This window comes from Cottoperca gobio, chromosome 11 (genome assembly GCF_900634415.1).
Source record: "Cottoperca gobio chromosome 11, fCotGob3.1, whole genome shotgun sequence".
NCBI classification, from domain to species: domain Eukaryota; kingdom Metazoa; phylum Chordata; class Actinopteri; order Perciformes; family Bovichtidae; genus Cottoperca; species Cottoperca gobio.
In genome coordinates this window covers 13,390,100-13,407,980 of record NC_041365.1, presented here as the reverse complement: position 1 = coordinate 13,407,980, position 17,881 = coordinate 13,390,100, and the positions used below count along the sequence as shown (strand labels likewise).

General features: G+C 40.1%; 3 gene segments (V, D, J or C); 1 reads left to right on the top strand and 2 right to left on the bottom strand.

Moving 5' to 3' along the window:
• Window positions 1-4,246: 4,246 nt before the first annotated feature.
• LOC115016052 (Ig kappa chain V region 120-like) lies at window positions 4,247-4,767 on the bottom strand. The segment is given in 2 exon segments: window positions 4,247-4,521; window positions 4,628-4,767. Coding segments are annotated over 2 exon segments (366 nt in total).
• A 503-nt stretch (window positions 4,768-5,270) lies between these two features.
• LOC115015985 (Ig kappa-b4 chain C region-like) lies at window positions 5,271-6,827 on the top strand. The segment is given in 2 exon segments: window positions 5,271-5,423; window positions 6,329-6,827. Coding segments are annotated over 2 exon segments (462 nt in total).
• Window positions 6,828-8,159: 1,332 nt separating this feature from the next.
• On the bottom strand, window positions 8,160-9,014 carry LOC115015988 (Ig kappa chain V-III region PC 7043-like). The segment is given in 2 exon segments: window positions 8,160-8,638; window positions 8,854-9,014. Coding segments are annotated over 2 exon segments (360 nt in total).
• Window positions 9,015-17,881: the final 8,867 nt, after the last annotated feature.

The window sequence follows — 17,881 nt, the reverse complement described above, 5'->3', positions numbered from 1 at the left end:
CATTTAGCACTTTTAGCAAATCATTAGATATTGATTGCATCATCTTCCACTTCTCTCTACAACATGTGCTAGATTACAGAGAGCCAGTGATGTCTATAATGTCAATTCCTGGATATTAAATGTTCATCTGCAGTGGTCCAAGTAATATTTGTTGTTAAATTCTTATCATGAGACTGAGAATATGACCACAAATACTGATATGCTAAATATATAACAATTTGATTTTACTGGCAAAATATTACTTATTTTCTCTATTTAAAAACAAAAACCAGAACATTTTTATAATACAGCTTGTCCTGTATTAAAATGTATTAAGCCTATTTTAATTCTTAATTTAAATTATTTACTTTTTTCAGTAGCGTATGTGTGTGCAGTCATATGTTTTGGACTTAAAGCGATTATTATCTAGTAAAAGAGCCAATAATGGTTTTACAGATATTCATTTAGTTGATTATTGTTGTTTCTTTCTGATACCGAGCTATTTGACACGTGTTATCATCACAGAATGTTGCAAAAATAATTGTCCATTTTACTGGTTTACATACTTCTTTCATTGTTATTACAATGAGAAACCGACTGAGGGCGCTGTAGGACACAGTAGCTTTATGTACATGAAGTGGAGGAGAAGAGAAGATAAATCTGTAGTCAAGGCCCTCAGCCAGTTCATATCCGTGTTTGGGATCCCCAAAATATTACAGAGTGATCAAGGGTCAAATTTAACATCTCGGTTGTTTGCACAGGTCCTCAAACAAGTTCACATAAAGCACAACACGGCCTCACCATCCACAGAGCCAAGTTTTTTTTATTGGTTAAGTGGTCCTTGGTCTGAAAAAGTTTGAGAAAAACTGGTATAGAGGAGTTGCAACCACCACTCTATCAAAGGTAAATACACTACTATGACATTTGAATGTTTTCAAATTTCAAAGTCGGGTCTTATAAAAAGGTTCATTTTGCAAACTGCTGACCTGCTGCTGTTATCCCTTAAACATGTGCACTGTCACTTTTGGACCAGAAGATGTCCCCATAAAGTAATGTCTTCAACTTTAAAACTCCAGATGGTCCACATGAGATTCATGTGAAACTACCAGTCTTACTGTTACAAAAACTAAAATCTGAAGATTATTTCTGTTCCCTTTTTCAGTTCCTCCACAACCATCTGTACTGACTGTTTCAACTAGGTCAGGTAGGTTGAACACTTAATCAGAAAATATTCTCAAAGCTCCATTAGGAGTAATCCATAAAGGGTGTTGAGTGCATTTGAAAGATAGATCACTAAAATCAAGAAGAACAATTATTGCAGTTATGAGAATTCAATTTGTGATGAACCAAAACAAACTTTAGGGTTAGTTAAAGGTTTTATTTGTCACATGCTCATACAAATGTGTGCAGTGCTACTGCTAGAGTTAAATAATAATACTAATATAATAATAAGCTTTATTTGTATAGCACCTTTCATACAAGAATTGCAGCCCAAAGTGCTTCACAGCAAAAACATAACAATTAGTACAAGATTAGACAGAATAAGAGCATTTACAGTACAATAAGCACAGTGTTGATGTAAATGAGTGTGAAGTACCATTAAAAATAGTATCAGAGCCATATTTTGAAAGCATGAGATCAACAATGGACCCCTGTGGCCTTTCAAATGGGTTACTCCCTTTGCTACAGTCACAACTCCAGTCCAGGCTAAAGTCATGGCTATTTCTAAATATCCTCAGCCTACAACAAAAAAAGAACTACAGCGTTTTTTGGGCTTAGTGGGGTATTATAGGAGTTTCTGTAGGAATTTTTCGACTGTGGTTTTTTCGTTGACTGAATTGCTGAAGGCCAAGGCAACATTTATTTGGTCATCTGAGTGCCAGCAAGCCTTTGAAAATGTTAAATCACTCTTGTGCTCTTCCCCTGTGCTAGCAGCTCCAGGTTTTCATAAAACATGTATGCTGCGGGTGGATGCAGAGCCACCTAAGAATTTGATTGACTTTGTGAATGGTTTTAGACATCGGTTGGTTGTCGCTGGTGGAATGGCAAGGGAGAAGTTACAACTATCTCAGAGTAGGATGAAGCACATATACGATCGTCGCGCAGAACGCCGTGTGTTTAGTCCAGGGGACCAGGTCCTTGCTCTTATGCCTTTGATGGGGTGCGCCCGGCTCTGCTTGTCAGCTCTATGTCCGTTGCGCGTGAGGACGATGGGGTGCCAGAGCCGGATGATAGTTTGTTGTACGGGCGTTTGAAAAATTCACTTTTGCATAAATATCATGCATTTAATCAATTACATTGGCATGTCACATTTTCAGTTCATCTTGCTTCAATGAATCATATACTTACAATGTTATTAAGTGCTAAGATAGCATGGCATGTCCCATCTTTGTGCATGAACAGTGAGCGCTGTTTGGTTAGTGACTTTTTATAATCTGGAGCCTTGCTCTCTGAAGGGATCATCAGTACAGTTCAGGTGCTCATACGACAGCCAGGCGGGAAAGCAAGAATGAATAGTTTAGAGGGGAAGTCAAAGAAGGCAGGCGGAAAACGCACCAAACTCTCAAGTCTGCCTTCATATCGAAATCATGTTAAATATCTCGGTGACCAAGAGCACAATTCAAGCTTAGAGCTTCACGACCTACAGGACAATGACACTGGATATTACTACTTCAGGTTTGACACATACACATGTGAAGGATGCAGTAAAGGATCAGTGTATTTATCTTTAACAGGCCGAGTTCACTGATAATATAATATAATAATATTTCCAGTTTTGTGTATCTAAATCTGGAGAATGAATTTATGATTTTGGGCTATTAAATTGACTTTTGAAGTACCCTTACACTGATGTTGATATCCTCTACGCCTACATTTGAAAGATTAAAAGTTAAAAGTAGGACATCAGTGAAATACAGTAGCAGGACTATGATCCTCCATTAAAAATGTACATATAGCACACAGTCAATTAAAGGGTTCAATATCTTAAACTAATTAAAAATGTGAAACCAGATAACCATAATGTTTCTTCTTTTAAATAAAACTAAAAGCTTATAAACAAATTATAAATAATGAAACTCTGTGGATGTATAGCCCACTGTTGCAGCCAGGAGTGTGTCTAAGGATGCTGAAGGCCTGTTCTGCTGAACTCGGGTAGCCCCTTCAGTGTATGTTCAACCTGAGCTTGCAGCTGGGGAGGGTCCTAGTACTCTGGAAGACTTCATGTCTCATCCCTGTCCCCAAAAAGAAACACCCTAGGGAGCCAGATGACTTCCGGCCGGTTGCACTGACATCACACATGATGAAGACCATGTAGCGGCTGCTGCTCCATCACCTCAGACCGCAGGTCCACCATGCACAAGATCCTCTGCAGTTCGCATACCAGGCAAAGGTGGGCGTGGATGACTCCATCCTCTATCTGTTACACAGGGCTTACTCTCATCTGAACAAGGGGAGTGGCGCCCTTTAACACCATCCAGCCCCTACTCCTGAGAGATAAGCAGACAGAGATGAGGATGGACTCGCATCTGGTGAGATGGAGTACGGACTACCTCACAGAGAGACCACAGTACGTCAGGCTGAAAGGCTGCACTGACACTGTGGTCAGCACCACTGCAGCGCCACAGGGGACGGTACTCTCCCCTGTCCTGTTCACCCTCTACACCTCTGACTTCCAGCACAACTTTGAGCTCTGCCACATGCAGAAATACTCAGATGACTCTGTGATCGTCAGCTGAGTCAGGAATGGACAAGAGGGGGAGTACAGGAACCTGTTGGAGGACTTTGTGAGGTGGTCCAAGTCAAACCATCTGCAGCTGAACACCTCCAAGACCAAGGAGATGGTGGTGGACTTACGAAGTATCAGACCACAGCTGCAACCGTTGTCCATCGAGGGGGTCGACGTGGAGGTGGTCAGGACCTATAAATATCTGGGGCTGCAGCTGGACGACAAGCTGGACTGGACTGCAAACATGGACACTCTTCACAAGAAAGGGCAGAGTCGTCTGTACTTTCTGAGAAGGCTGGGGTCCTTCAAAATCTGCACAACACTGTTGTTGATGTTCTACCAGTGCTCTCTTCTATACTGTGGTGTGTTGGGGAGGAAGCAGCAAGAAGAGGGACGCAGGGCGGCTGGACAGACTGGTGAGGAGGGCTGGCTCTGTAGTGGGCACGGAGCTGGACTGCCTGGTGACAGTAGCAGAGAGAAGGACCATCCTGGACAACGGCCACCACCCTCTGCACAGCACATTCACCCGGCAGAGTGAGTTCAGTTCAGTTGAGTATCTTCAGTCTGGACTCCACTGATGGTCAGAGTGAAGTCAGAGTTTGATCCACTGCCTGTAAAACGGGCTGGAATCCCTGATTCTCGAGTACTAGCAAGGTAAATAAGCAGTTTAGGAGTTCCTCCATCTCTCTGTTGGTACCAGGCTAAATAAGTCCCACCATGAACCGCCTGACTGGTGCTACATGTGATGGTGACGGAGCCTCCCGGAGCAGAGCTCACTGCTCCAGACTGAGTCACTGTGACCTGGCCTCTGGACTCTGAGGATACAGAGACAAAGACATAAAGCACATCATGGTTTTGTCGTCTTCATGTCAGAGGGACGGATGTTCATAGAGGAGAGGAGTTTGTTTCTCTGGACTTTACCTGTGAAGCAGCAGCAGAGGAGAGTCCAGATAAGGACGCAGATCAAAGTCATGTTTTTGATGAGGAGGATTTCTGTGGCTTCTGTTGTCATGAAGGACGGCTGTCAGTCATCCAGTGTTCAACTCTCAGGACTATAAAGTCTCCCGGAGCACTGGAGCATGGTGCTGCTGATGCAAAGTGTCTCTCTATGGAAATGCTCTGACTGACTCCAACAGGGACTTGGATTACTCTGATGATGCTGTTTATCAATGGATCAATCACTTTATCAGAGTATTGAATGTGTCAGTGCTCATTTGTATCAGGCTTTGCTTTGAGTTCGACGGACACATTTCTTTCCAGAATGTTTTGTTAATTCACTGTAAATCACTACAACACAAATCATCACCACTGTGAGACACTAATAAACACAATGGTTATTTCCATTCATCATAATCTACCATAGAGATGTTGTTTTCAAATCATTTACATTTATCAGGATTTATTGTAGAGATTTTCTTTAGAAACATCTAAATTAAATGTATTTTACTGAAAGAGAAATAAATATTGCTTGCAGATATATATTTGAAGGAATATATGAGGAAATATTCGATACATTTCTGAAGTTTGTGAATCGGTAATAATCATTTTAATCAGTAATTACATGAAGGAGGTAAACTGGGGATGTGTTTGGTGAGTCTGTTTGGTTCAAAGTCAGAGAGCCGTGTCTCTCTACAGTCAGAGGTTTTTGTACGGCGGCTCAATGACTTTGTATCACTGTGGAACACGTTCGGTGGAGGAACCAGACTGGATGTTGGAAGTAAGTCAAATGTTTAAATATGATATTATTTCAGAAGTAATGTTTCTTTTGCTTTCCTATATATTCAGTATGCAAGGAAAAATAATGAATTCCATGTTAATGTATACATTTTGCACAAAGAGTCAAACTTCTCTCCATTAAAGTTTAATAAACTTACAGTTGTGAAAGTTAAAGAATGTAAATATAAAATAAAACATTATTTCACCTTTAATGGTGAAGCTGCATCTTGAGGGCTTGTAGGTTTAGTTCAGTCTCACAAAGTCAGAGCGCCGTGTCTCTCTACAGTCAGAGGTTTTTGTACGGCGGCTCAATGACTTTGTATCACTGTGGTTGACTTTTGGTGGAGGAACCAGACTGGATGTTGGAAGTAAGTTTCTGCACCAAAACTAAATATGATATTGTTGAGTGATGTTTTAAATTCAGTTTTTGGATGTTTGAGGCAGATAAATATATCTTGTTTTAATTGTAACACTTTAGTTTTCATGTTTTTATTTCTCCTCTCTGATAACGGAGGAGAACTCAGAGCAGCTTTACTTCCTCAATGATAACTGTTTTTACATGAATATGAGTATTTCAAAATGTGCAAAATCTTTAAATTGTGTCATATATTGTTTTAAATTGTGAAAATCTTGTAATGATTGAAACAGATTTAGTTATTGTATTTGCAGTGTAGTTTGATATATTTCAGGTTGTTCTGTATGATGGTTCTCTCTGTGCTGATATGCATGAGAGGCTTCTTCAAGGGAAGTGAAACAATGTGTGAGTGAGTGACTGATGGAGCAGAACAAACATCTGACAGAAACTCCTTAAAGGAGAAACTCTCACACAGTAAAGGTGTCCACGTGTCTGCTGGTTGATTGACAGCTGTGTGGTCCATGTCCTCTAATCTGATTGGTGTCTCCTAGGTGATGTCCGTCCCACCCTGATGGTGCTGCCCCCCTCCGGAGAAGAGCTGCAGCAGGGGATGGCCACGCTCATGTGCCTGGCCAACAAGGGCTTCCCCTCAGACTGGAGTCTGGCCTGGAAGGTGGACGGCAGCAGCAGCATCAGCTGGGAGAAGAGCAGCAGCCCCGGGGTGCTGGAGAAGGACGGCCACTACAGCTGGAGCAGCACCCTGAGGCTCCCTGCAGACCAGTGGAGGAAGGTGGGCTCTGTGACCTGTGAGGCCACCCAGGGCTCCCAGACTGTGTTCTCAGAGACACTGAGGAGAGACCAGTGCTCCCAGTCCTGACCGGACTCACTGGGACTCTGCTACTGGTGTTACTCTGATACTGCTCTCAGTCTGCACTCTGTTATACTCTCTCTCTCTTATCAGACCAAAAGATTTAAATTGTGATATTTTCTTGCTCATAATGACGAGTATACTGTTAACCTTTGCAGATAATAAAGATGTGTTTCTTCAAAGTGTTTCAGAGGATATTATTTAAACAGACTTTATATTCTACTTAACATCTTCAAGTCTTTACGTGGCGCTAGAATATAATGAGGGACTTTGCTATTTGTTATTGTAAAACATTCTGAGATCATTTACTCTGCAAACACAACATGACTTCCTTTTTACCTCACTTAATAATCAAACAAATCATTGAATCAGTTTATGGGCGAGAGGCAGAGAAGCACTCTGGGAAGTAACTTCAAAAGAAAAGCCCTCGAAAAATCCTTCTGATAGCTCCTGAAAATAACGTGGCTCCGGTGTGTGGACAGTATGGCAGCACTGGAGCTGGACTCCGGTTTGGAAGTAGACATTCAAACTCTTATAATTTATTCGTAGCACCGTGTAGTACACGAGTCGTACATTTTAATACGAACTAATATTAGACTAATAAAACTAAAGAAAACAAGATTAACTAACTGTACACATTATCATGATATGAAATTATAATCTAAGTCAATAGATAACAGTACACATTGTTACAGTAATAATGATATGAATTAATAATAGCAGTGCAAAAATAAAATAACTGTACAGGTTGTGCTAATGGTCATAATCATGATGATGACGATGATAAATGACTATAATGATGTCAGAATTATAATCGTGTTTGAGAGTGGGTTGTCATTTGAGGTTGTTCTCTGCTGAGAGTGAAATGATTTTGCTCGATCCTCAAACTCTCCAGAAGAGGACAAGTTTTTTTCGACAGTGATTTAAAGACGCATGTTCTTCTTCTGTGGTTTTTAGAGGCGATTTGCATCCAAACAGTTGCATTTTCCACAATCCTACTGGATTAAAAATAAGACTCACTTCTCCAAATCTCCTAATCTAAAGAAAGAAAGGACATTTTATGTATGTAATGTTTTATTGTTATTACCCTCCCCTCATCCTGTTTTCTAATAACACTAATCTTATGACTCCAGCTTCTGAGGGGGCATGAAGTCCTCTCTCAAAAGACGCTGCACGTCTCTCCAGTAATTCCCACGATATCCAAAACCTTTCTTGCAGCACCAATGCAAGTGTCTTTTACAAACGCAGGCAACTCTGTTGTGAAATGACTTCAGAGAGTTCCTCCCGCCCCTCGCCCCTAAACAGATACAATGTTCATTTAACTATTTACTGACATAAAACTAACAATGCTGTTGCTTTTTCAATTAATCGTTTAAGGAAGAAATTGATCCGAAGGTACACAGATATATATTAATAAATAGATGGATTTAGATTTAAATTAAAAAACAGTTGACATCAAACTGAATGAGCTGGACTCTGAAAGGTTATTAAATTAAACTTTGAGTAAGAACATGGTCAATAAAAATAAAATATTTTTAATAGAGTCAGTACTGTTCGTTTAAAAATGTTAGAATTAAATACAAGTATAAAGTATATTTTAATCATATGTTGTCTTTTAGTTTCTATGCAGCTGTTGAGTCGGATCAGTTCCTCTCCAGCTGAGGAGGTTTTTGTACGACGTTGTATCACTGTGTGAACGGGAAGCTGTTACTCTGCTGACAGTAATAATCTCCTGCATCTTCAGTCTGAACTCCACTGATGCTCAGAGTGAAGGCAGTCCCAGATCCACTTCCACTAAAACGACCTGAAACTCCAGACTGACGATTAGTAGCATGATAAATCAAGAGTTTGGGAGGTTCATCAGGTTTCTGGAGGTACCAGTTAAGGTATATACTGGCAGTTGAACTGGCTTTACATCTGATAGAGACAGTCTGACCTGGAACAACAGACTGAGATGCAGGAGACTGAGTCAGGATGATATCTCCTGATGAATCTGGAAAACATGAAAACAGCAGAAGGGTTATTGAGACAAATCCAGTTTGGAGAAAGAAGATCAACATCCACACAGAAGAGCATCATTTCTTTAACATGGAGAAGAGATGGAAGAAGGTAAATGCTGCTTGTTTCAGTGTTTCTCCATCATAGCAGATCATCATGTTGGTGAACCTGGTAGCGTCCTGAAGCAAAGTTTTCACAAGAGAGTCTCACCCTGAACAAGGAGCCCCAGGGTGACCAGCAGTAGAATCAGTGACATCATCATTGTGCTGCCGGCGTGTCAGTGTCTCTGAAAGGCCTGGACAGCCACCGATCAACTCTGATCTCTTAACGGCTGGGAGCAGAGAGGCAGGACACGTATGCAAACACACAGAGTCAGTGAAGTGTAGCTGTCCTCAACATATCATGCTGTTTCCTCTCAGTGCTGAGAGCATTGACTATTTAAATGTTTCACTACATAATGGGTGAAAGGTTTCATAACATAAAACTGATTCTGCTCTGACAGGTTCATTTTAAGAATTATTTTGATAACATATAAACTGAAGTCTTCAATTCATCCTTTTTATAAGTTTAAAATGAGAATAGGGAGTAGACAGAAGAGTTGCTTTAATTAGTGATCACATTACGGACATTAAGAAGGGAAGATGCAGGTTTTGTGGTGTATAATTTAATATCATTGGTGTGGAAGATGATGTTACGGTGATGCTTGGGATGCTGATGCATTTCCTTATTCTTCCTAAAGATGTATTATTAAAGTTTTCAGATGCTTCTCTTTCATCCTCTGGTAAATCTACCATCAGAAATATAAATGTCACTTTAGGCATCCAGTAGCTTAAAAGACATATGACATTGCACATCTGCCCCCCCCTCCCTCCCTCCCTCCATTAAAAAGTAAGTAAAAATAAAAATAAGAGATAAAGGCTGTAAATTATAAATACAAAAGTAAAAATACAGGCTGTTATAAATAAATACAAATATACACTGCAACATTGACCACTGTTTGTTTTGTTTTGAATGTTTGAAATGTTTGAAATGTTTGAAATGTTTGAAATGTTTGAAATGTACAGTGTTGTACAGTCTTATGGCCAGGGGGACGAAGGAGTTCTTGAGCCTGTCTGTGGAGCAGGACAGGGACAGCAGTCTGCTGTTGAACACGCTCCTCTGCCGGGTGAATGTGCTGTGCAGAGGGTGGTGGCCGTTGTCCAGGATGGTCCTTCTCTCTGCTACTGTCACCAGGCAGTCCAGCTCCGTGCCCACTACAGAGCCAGCCCTCCTCACCAGTCTGTCCAGCCGCCCTGCGTCCCTCTTCTTGCTGCTTCCTCCCCAACACACCACAGTATAGAAGAGAGCACTGGTAGAACATCAACAAGCAGTGTTGTGCAGATTTTGAAGGACCCCAGCCTTCTCAGAAAGTACAGACGACTCTGCCCTTTCTTGTGAAGAGTGTCCATGTTTGCAGTCCAGTCCAGCTTGTCGTCCAGCTGCAGCCCCAGATATTTATAGGTCCTGACCACCTCCACGTCGACCCCCTCGATGGACAACGGTTGCAGCTGTGGTCTGATACTTCGTAAGTCCACCACCATCTCCTTGGTCTTGGAGGTGTTCAGCTGCAGATGGTTTGACTTGGACCACCTCACAAAGTCCTCCAACAGGTTCCTGTACTCCCCCTCTTGTCCATTCCTGACTCAGCTGACGATCACAGAGTCATCTGAGTATTTCTGCATGTGGCAGAGCTCAGAGTTGTGCTGGAAGTCAGAGGTGTAGAGGGTGAACAGGACAGGGGAGAGTACCGTCCCCTGTGGCGCTGCAGTGGTGCTGACCACAGTGTCAGTGCAGCCTTTCAGCCTGACGTACTGTGGTCTCTCTGTGAGGTAGTCCGTACTCCATCTCACCAGATGCGAGTCCATCCTCATCTCTGTCTGCTTATCTCTCAGGAGTAGGGGCTGGATGGTGTTAAAGGGCGCCACTCCCCTTGTTCAGATGAGAGTAAGCCCTGTGTAACAGATAGAGGATGGAGTCATCCACGCCCACCTTTGCCTGGTATGCGAACTGCAGAGGATCTTGTGCATGGTGGACCTGCGGTCTGAGGTGATGGAGCAGCAGCCGCTACATGGTCTTCATCATGTGTGATGTCAGTGCAACCGGCCGGAAGTCATCTGGCTCCCTAGGGTGTTTCTTTTTGGGGACAGGGATGAGACATGAAGTCTTCCAGAGTACTGGGACCCTCCCCAGCTGCAAGCTCAGGTTGAACATACACTGAAGGGGCTCCCCGAGTTCAGCAGAACAGGCCTTCAGCATCCTTAGACACACTCCTGGCTGCAACAGTGGGCTATACATCCACAGAGTTTCATTATTCATAATTTGTTTATAAGCTTTTAGTTTTATTTAAAAGAAGAAACATTATGGTTATCTGGTTTCACATTTTTAATTAGTTTAAGATATTGAACCCTTTAATTGACTGTGTGCTATATGTACATTTTTAATGGAGGATCATAGTCCTGCTACTGTATTTCACTGATGTCCTACTTTTAACTTTTAATCTTTCAAATGTAGGCGTAGAGGATATCAACATCAGTGTAAGGGTACTTCAAAAGTCAATTTAATAGCCCAAAATCATAAATTCATTCTCCAGATTTAGATACACAAAACTGGAAATATTATTATATTATATTATCAGTGAACTCGGCCTGTTAAAGATAAATACACTGATCCTTTACTGCATCCTTCACATGTGTATGTGTCAAACCTGAAGTAGTAATATCCAGTGTCATTGTCCTGTAGGTCGTGAAGCTCTAAGCTTGAATTGTGCTCTTGGTCACCGAGATATTTAACATGATTTCGATATGAAGGCAGACTTGAGAGTTTGGTGCGTTTTCCGCCTGCCGTCTTTGACTTCCCCTCTAAACTATTCATTCTTGCTTTCCCGCCTGGCTGTCGTATGAGCACCTGAACTGTACTGATGATCCCTTCAGAGAGCAAGGCTCCAGATTATATAAAGTCACTAACCAAACAGCGCTCACTGTTCATGCACAAAGATGGGACATGCCATGCTATCTTAGCACTTAATAACATTGTAAGTATATGATTCATTGAAGCAAGATGAACTGAAAATGTGACATGCCAATGTAATTGATTAATTGCTTCTAGAATTAGTCCTTTGCACCACCATGCATGATTGCATATGTGCACCTGAGCATGTTAAGGGTACTGTATGCCATTTAACTGTGACAAATGTACTTCTTATATTTCTCAGTGTATAACAGTATAAAACATTATAATTGAATTACTATCTTTATATTTAATGTTCTAATTATTGCTTCTATCCTTCATGCCAATGTAATTGCCAGAGGAAGTTTCTCTGATAATTATTATTATTATTAACCGGTAGATTTCATAAAACTTAACAAACTGGGGTTTGTTTATGAAACGGGAAGACCAAGAATGGGTAGTGTGACGGCCCCTGCTTAACCTGTCTTGTGTCAGTCACTGTGTTGGATATCTTTAAGGTGTCAGTGGAGCTGATGGCAGCAGTCCGTCTGATCTGGAGCACCTGGGCGCAGAGCATCCCACGACCATAAAAGGCCCAGCATCCGCGATGCTGCGGTCTCTCCCTGCCCGAGCCAGGTTATGTCCTGTTTGCAAATAAATCACTTATATGTTTTGGCATTTCGTGTCCTTTTCGTCTGTTTGTTCTGCCCTAGAGCTTGGGTTGTGACAAATTGGGGGCTCCAGGGGGATATTTATGCAAAAGTGCACACAATTCACTCCGTTTGGATTCTGACATGTGGGAGAGTAGCTTGTCCCAATTACAAAGCGACTCAGAATTTTTCAAACGCCCGTACAACAAACAATCATCCGGCTCTGGCACCCCATCGTCCTCACGCGCAACGGACATAGAGCTGACAACCAGAGCCGGGCGCACTCCATCAAAGGCATAAGAGCAAGGACCTGGTCTCCTGGACTAAACACACGGCGTTCTGCGCGACGATCGTATATGTGCTTCATCCTACTCTGAGATAGTTGTAACTTCTCCCTTGCCATTCCACCAGCCACAACCAACCGATGTCTAAAACCATTCACAAAGTCAATCAAATTCTTAGGTGGCTCTGCATCCACCCGCAGCATACATGTTTTATGAAAACCTGGAGCTGCTAGCACAGGGGAAGAGCACAAGAGTGATTTAACATTTTCAAAGGCTTGCTGGCACTCAGATGACCAAATAAATGTTGCCTTGGCGTTCAGCAATTCAGTCAACGAAAAAACCACAGTCGAAAAATTCCTACAGAAACTCCTATAATACCCCACTAAGCCCAAAAAACGCTGTAGTTCTTTTTTTGTTGTAGGCTGAGGATATTTAGAAATAGCCATGACTTTAGCCTGGACTGGAGTTGTGACTGTAGCAAAGGGAGTAAACCAGTTGAAAGGCCACAGGGGTCCATTGTTGATCTCATGCTTTCAAAATATGGCTCTGATACTATTTTTAATGGTACTTCACACTCATTTACATCAACACTGTGCTTATTGTACTGTAAATGCTCTTATTCTGTCTAATCTTGTACTAATTGTTATGTTTTTGCTGTGAAGCACTTTGGGCTGCAATTCTTGTATGAAAGGTGCTATACAAATAAAGCTTATTATTATATTAGTATTATTATTCAACTCTAGCAGTAGCACTGCACACATTTGTATGAGCATGTGACAAATAAAACCTTTAACTAACCCTAAAGTTTGTTTTGGTTCATCACAAATTGAATTCTCATAACTGCAATAATTGTTCCTCTTGATTTTAGTGATCTATCTTTCAAATGCACTCAACACCCTTTATGGATTACTCCTAATGGAGCTTTGAGAATATTTTCTGATTAAGTGTTCAACCTACCTGACCTAGTTGAAACAGTCAGTACAGATGGTTGTGGAGGAACTGAAAAAGGGAACAGAAATAATCTTCAGATTTTAGTTTCTGTAACAGTAAGACTGGTAGTTTCACATGAATCTCATGTGGACCATCTGGAGTTTTAAAGTTGAAGACATTACTTTATGGGGACATCTTCTGGTCCAAAAGTGACAGTGCACATGTTTAAGGGATAACAGCAGCAGGTCAACAGTTTGCAAAATGAACCTTTTTATAAGACCCGACTTTGAAATTTGAAAACATTCAAATGTCATAGTAGTGTATTTCCCTTTGATAGAGTGGTGGTTGCAACTCCTCTACACCAGTTTTTCTAAAACTTTTTGAGACCAAGGACCACTTAACCAATAAAAAAACCTTGGCTCTGTGGATGGTGAGGCCGTGTTGTGCTTTATGTGAACTTGTTTGAGGACCTGTGCAAACAACCGACATGTTAAATTTGACCCTTTTTGGGATCCCAAAACACGGATATGAACTGGCTGAGGGCCTTGACTACAGATTTATCTTCTCTTCTCCTCTCCCATTGCCACTTCATGTACATAAAGCGACTGTGTCCTACAGCGCCCTCAGTCGGTTTCTCATTGTAACAACAATTAAATCATTATTTATGTAAACCAGTAAAATGGACCTTTTCTTTACAACAACATTCTGTGATGATAACACGTGTCAAATAGCTCGGTATCAGAAAGAAACAACGATAATCAACAAAATGAATATCTATGAGTATGAGCATTATTGGCTCTTTTACTAGATAATAATCGCTTTAAGTCCAAAACCTGCATTTCTTAGAACCGGGCCCGTGTGAGAATATGACTGCACACACATACGCTACTGAAAAAAGTAAATATTTTAAATTAAGAATTAAAATAGGCTGAATACATTTTAATACATGACAAGCTGTATTATAAAAATGTTCTTGTTTTTATTTTTAAATAGAGAAAATAAGTAATATTTTGCCAGTAAAATCAAATTGTTATATATTTAGCATATCAGTATTTGTGGTCATATTCTCAGTCTCATGTCATGTGATAAGAAGTTAACAACAAATATTACTTGGACCACTGCAGATGAACATTTAATATCCAGGAATTGACATTATAGACATCACTGGCTCTCTGTAATTTAGCACATGTTGTAGAGAGAAGTGGAAGATGATGCAATTAATATCTAATGATTTGCTAAAAGTGCTAAATGCCTAGTGGTGGCTGAACCACACCTACAGGTGGCTTCATAGAAGACATCTGACCTGCATGAATAAGTCTGGTATGAGTGATAATGTTTTATAGAACTCCAGAAATAAGCACAAACAATTAAAAAGTACTGATAAAAACAAAAAAGCTAAAATGGCTTAAGGAGAGGTTCACCCCCTGCAAGATATGTGCCGGCAATATCTATATATGAATACACATTTATGGTCATGTAACATATAAAAGAGGTTTTCAACATAGCCACAGTCTGTGTCACTTACAAAGAATGGAATTGAATAATCTGTGGTTTATTCTGGAGGTACTGTATGTATATTACCTTCTTAATGTTTTTACCAGAATGAAATAGTTTGAGTTATTTAAATTGTGAACCTTTCATAAAGAGTTTGCTTGCTGAAGTACTGATATACAGTTGTACTTGTTTAAACATAATCAGAGTACATGGTGTTGGTACTCATAGTCACATTTTAAGCATTGTTTTCATTTAGAGATTAAACTGTGTTTAAAGGGAAGTACACTGCTCAAAAACATTACAGGGACACTTTGAAACCACATCAGATTAAAATGGGAAAAGAAACAATGCTGGATATCTATACTAATATGGACTGGGTAATGAGGAGGAGAGTCTCTTCGCGGCCCCGGGGTAAGTTCAGTTTCCACACTACGGCTACACGATACTGATTGAACCAACTTACACACGCCATAACACATTTGGGTAAGATAACCTGTACGAACGTGGGGACCCTTTTCCCGAGACTGGCCAGGTGTCCAGCGTCTCGTGAAATCTTATATCTAGTTGGATTTCCATAAAGTTACACGTTGATGAATTGTGTTGAATCGACGGTGAACATTTTTATTTGACTGAGACATCTGTGAACGTGTTGAATTGGCGGTGACACATTACCTAGTGGTTATCTAACACGGAGCACTGTAGCGGACAAGTTAAAAGTAGGCACGGGAAAGTCCTGTGAGTTTTGGCCTGTGGCGAGGTGCTCGACAGATGCACTCGTGCACGGGGTCAGGAAGAACCCTGCACATATTAAAACTATCATGAGAGCTCTGTGATAATCATTTACATAACTATACTACTCCTACAACCATTTACAATGGGTAGATAACATAACGAGGGGAAATGGAAATTCAAATAACATTATGGAGAATATGAACTGCGTCTTTGTATGAAGGATTATAACATGCAAATGAAAGCAGGTTAATCTTTTCTCAAACTGCCGGCTCCTCCCACCTGCTCAGGTGCCCATGGCAGACCACAGTTTGTTGCTTTCCGTGAAAATCCTTTCAGAAGGCCAAGTTCAGTGGAAACAATCGAGTTCCAGTTAAAGGTTCCAGGAAATATTGAGCTTTTTACTTTAGAGAGATAGATAGATAGATAGATAGATAGATAGATAGATAGATAGATAGAGAGAGAGATAGATAGATAGATAGATAGATAGATAGATAGATAGATAGATAGAGAGAGAGAGAGAGAGATAGATAGATAGATAGATAGATAGATAGATAGATAGATAGATAGATAGATAGATAGATAGATAGATAGATAGATAGATAGATAGATAGATAGAGAGAGAGAGAGAGAGAGAGAGAGAGAGAGAGAGAGAGAGATACTTTATTGATCCCAAGGGAAATTTACTACATTTATTTTAAAGCTTTGTTTCTTACAGATTTAGACTATTAATACAAAATATATATCAACTAATAAATGATGATATATTATTGTGAATTAGCTTTCCTGAAGTATATAAAGTATTTTAAATGAGCTCCACTTTTACCAGCTGCAACATTCAAGTGATGAACACGTTAACAAAGTAATTATAATACAATCATATAATATATATTATTGTGCAGAGTGAGTACTTTTATTGTTGGTACTTTAAGTATATTTTGATGCTAATCCTTTTGTATTTTACTTAAATTAAATTACATTTTATAATTGAAGGAATTCATAACCATATATGTAACTTTAGTTTACCGTTCTGTAGAGCTGCGATGTTTAATCTGTCGACAGTTTGAAAGAATTTGCATTTTTGACCAAATATTAAGATGTTCTTTGCTCAGCTCCAGTATACGCCTGAGGATTTGAACATTGGCAGTTTACTTTTTCATCTAATCATTTGTATTCTTTTTATTAATTTATAACCATTGATCATTTTCATTATATTAAAGCAAGAAGACTGAAAGACAGCAGTTTCTTCACCTTTTGGACATCATCCACCTTTGCATCTGAGGTTTCTCCATCAACACTCAGGTAAGGCCCCTTGTGTGAGAGATGTTAGGACAGGAGGCAAAGGAAGCTTTCTGTCAGATACTGACGTTTCTCTAGGAGGAGCGAGACCTTTTCTAACACAAAATAATACCCACTGATGATGCTGCTAATTGAATCTACTGATGATGGTGTCGTTTTCTTTGCTGTAAATAATGGTGTGATGCAAGGTGAGCCAGTCAATAATTACTCCTGATACCATTAAGGCCTTCACTATTGGTCTAATTCCCTCAGGCGCTTCTTGTTTAAACGGATATCTCTAATATGGTCTGATGCAAATGTCTTTTAACAATTATCTGAACGTATTCTACCATTAGCTGGTTTTACTGTGATTGTTTTATTTTATGCTCTTTATTCTGATTATTCTGCTCTTATTTCTCTTTATTTTGATTATTTTTCTCTTTATTCTGATTATTTTTCTCTTTATTCTGATTATTTTTCTCTTTATTTTGATTATTTTTCTCTTTATACTGATTATTTTGCGACATTGTTCTGTTCTAGTCACTGCTCTGTCTACTAAAAACTCCCATTCTACTCTTCTTCTGGGGTTCTGGTAATTGGTTTCACTGCTTTCGTCATAAATATCTCTGCTACAGGGCGCTGCCCCCAGTGGCTCCCCGCTCTTTTTCTTTTTCTAAAACTACTGTCGAATGAATCATGTGAGTTTTGACATCTTGCAGAGGGGCTGTCTGCCAATCAACTAAATGTCCATGTTTTAACATGATTGGACACAGGGAGTGCAGATCCATTTAACCTATTCATTCTCTACTGTTGCATATAAGTGTATGGCAATATTCCTCTTACACATGTTTCTAGTTCTACTGTATTTAATCAATAAGTGCTTACTAG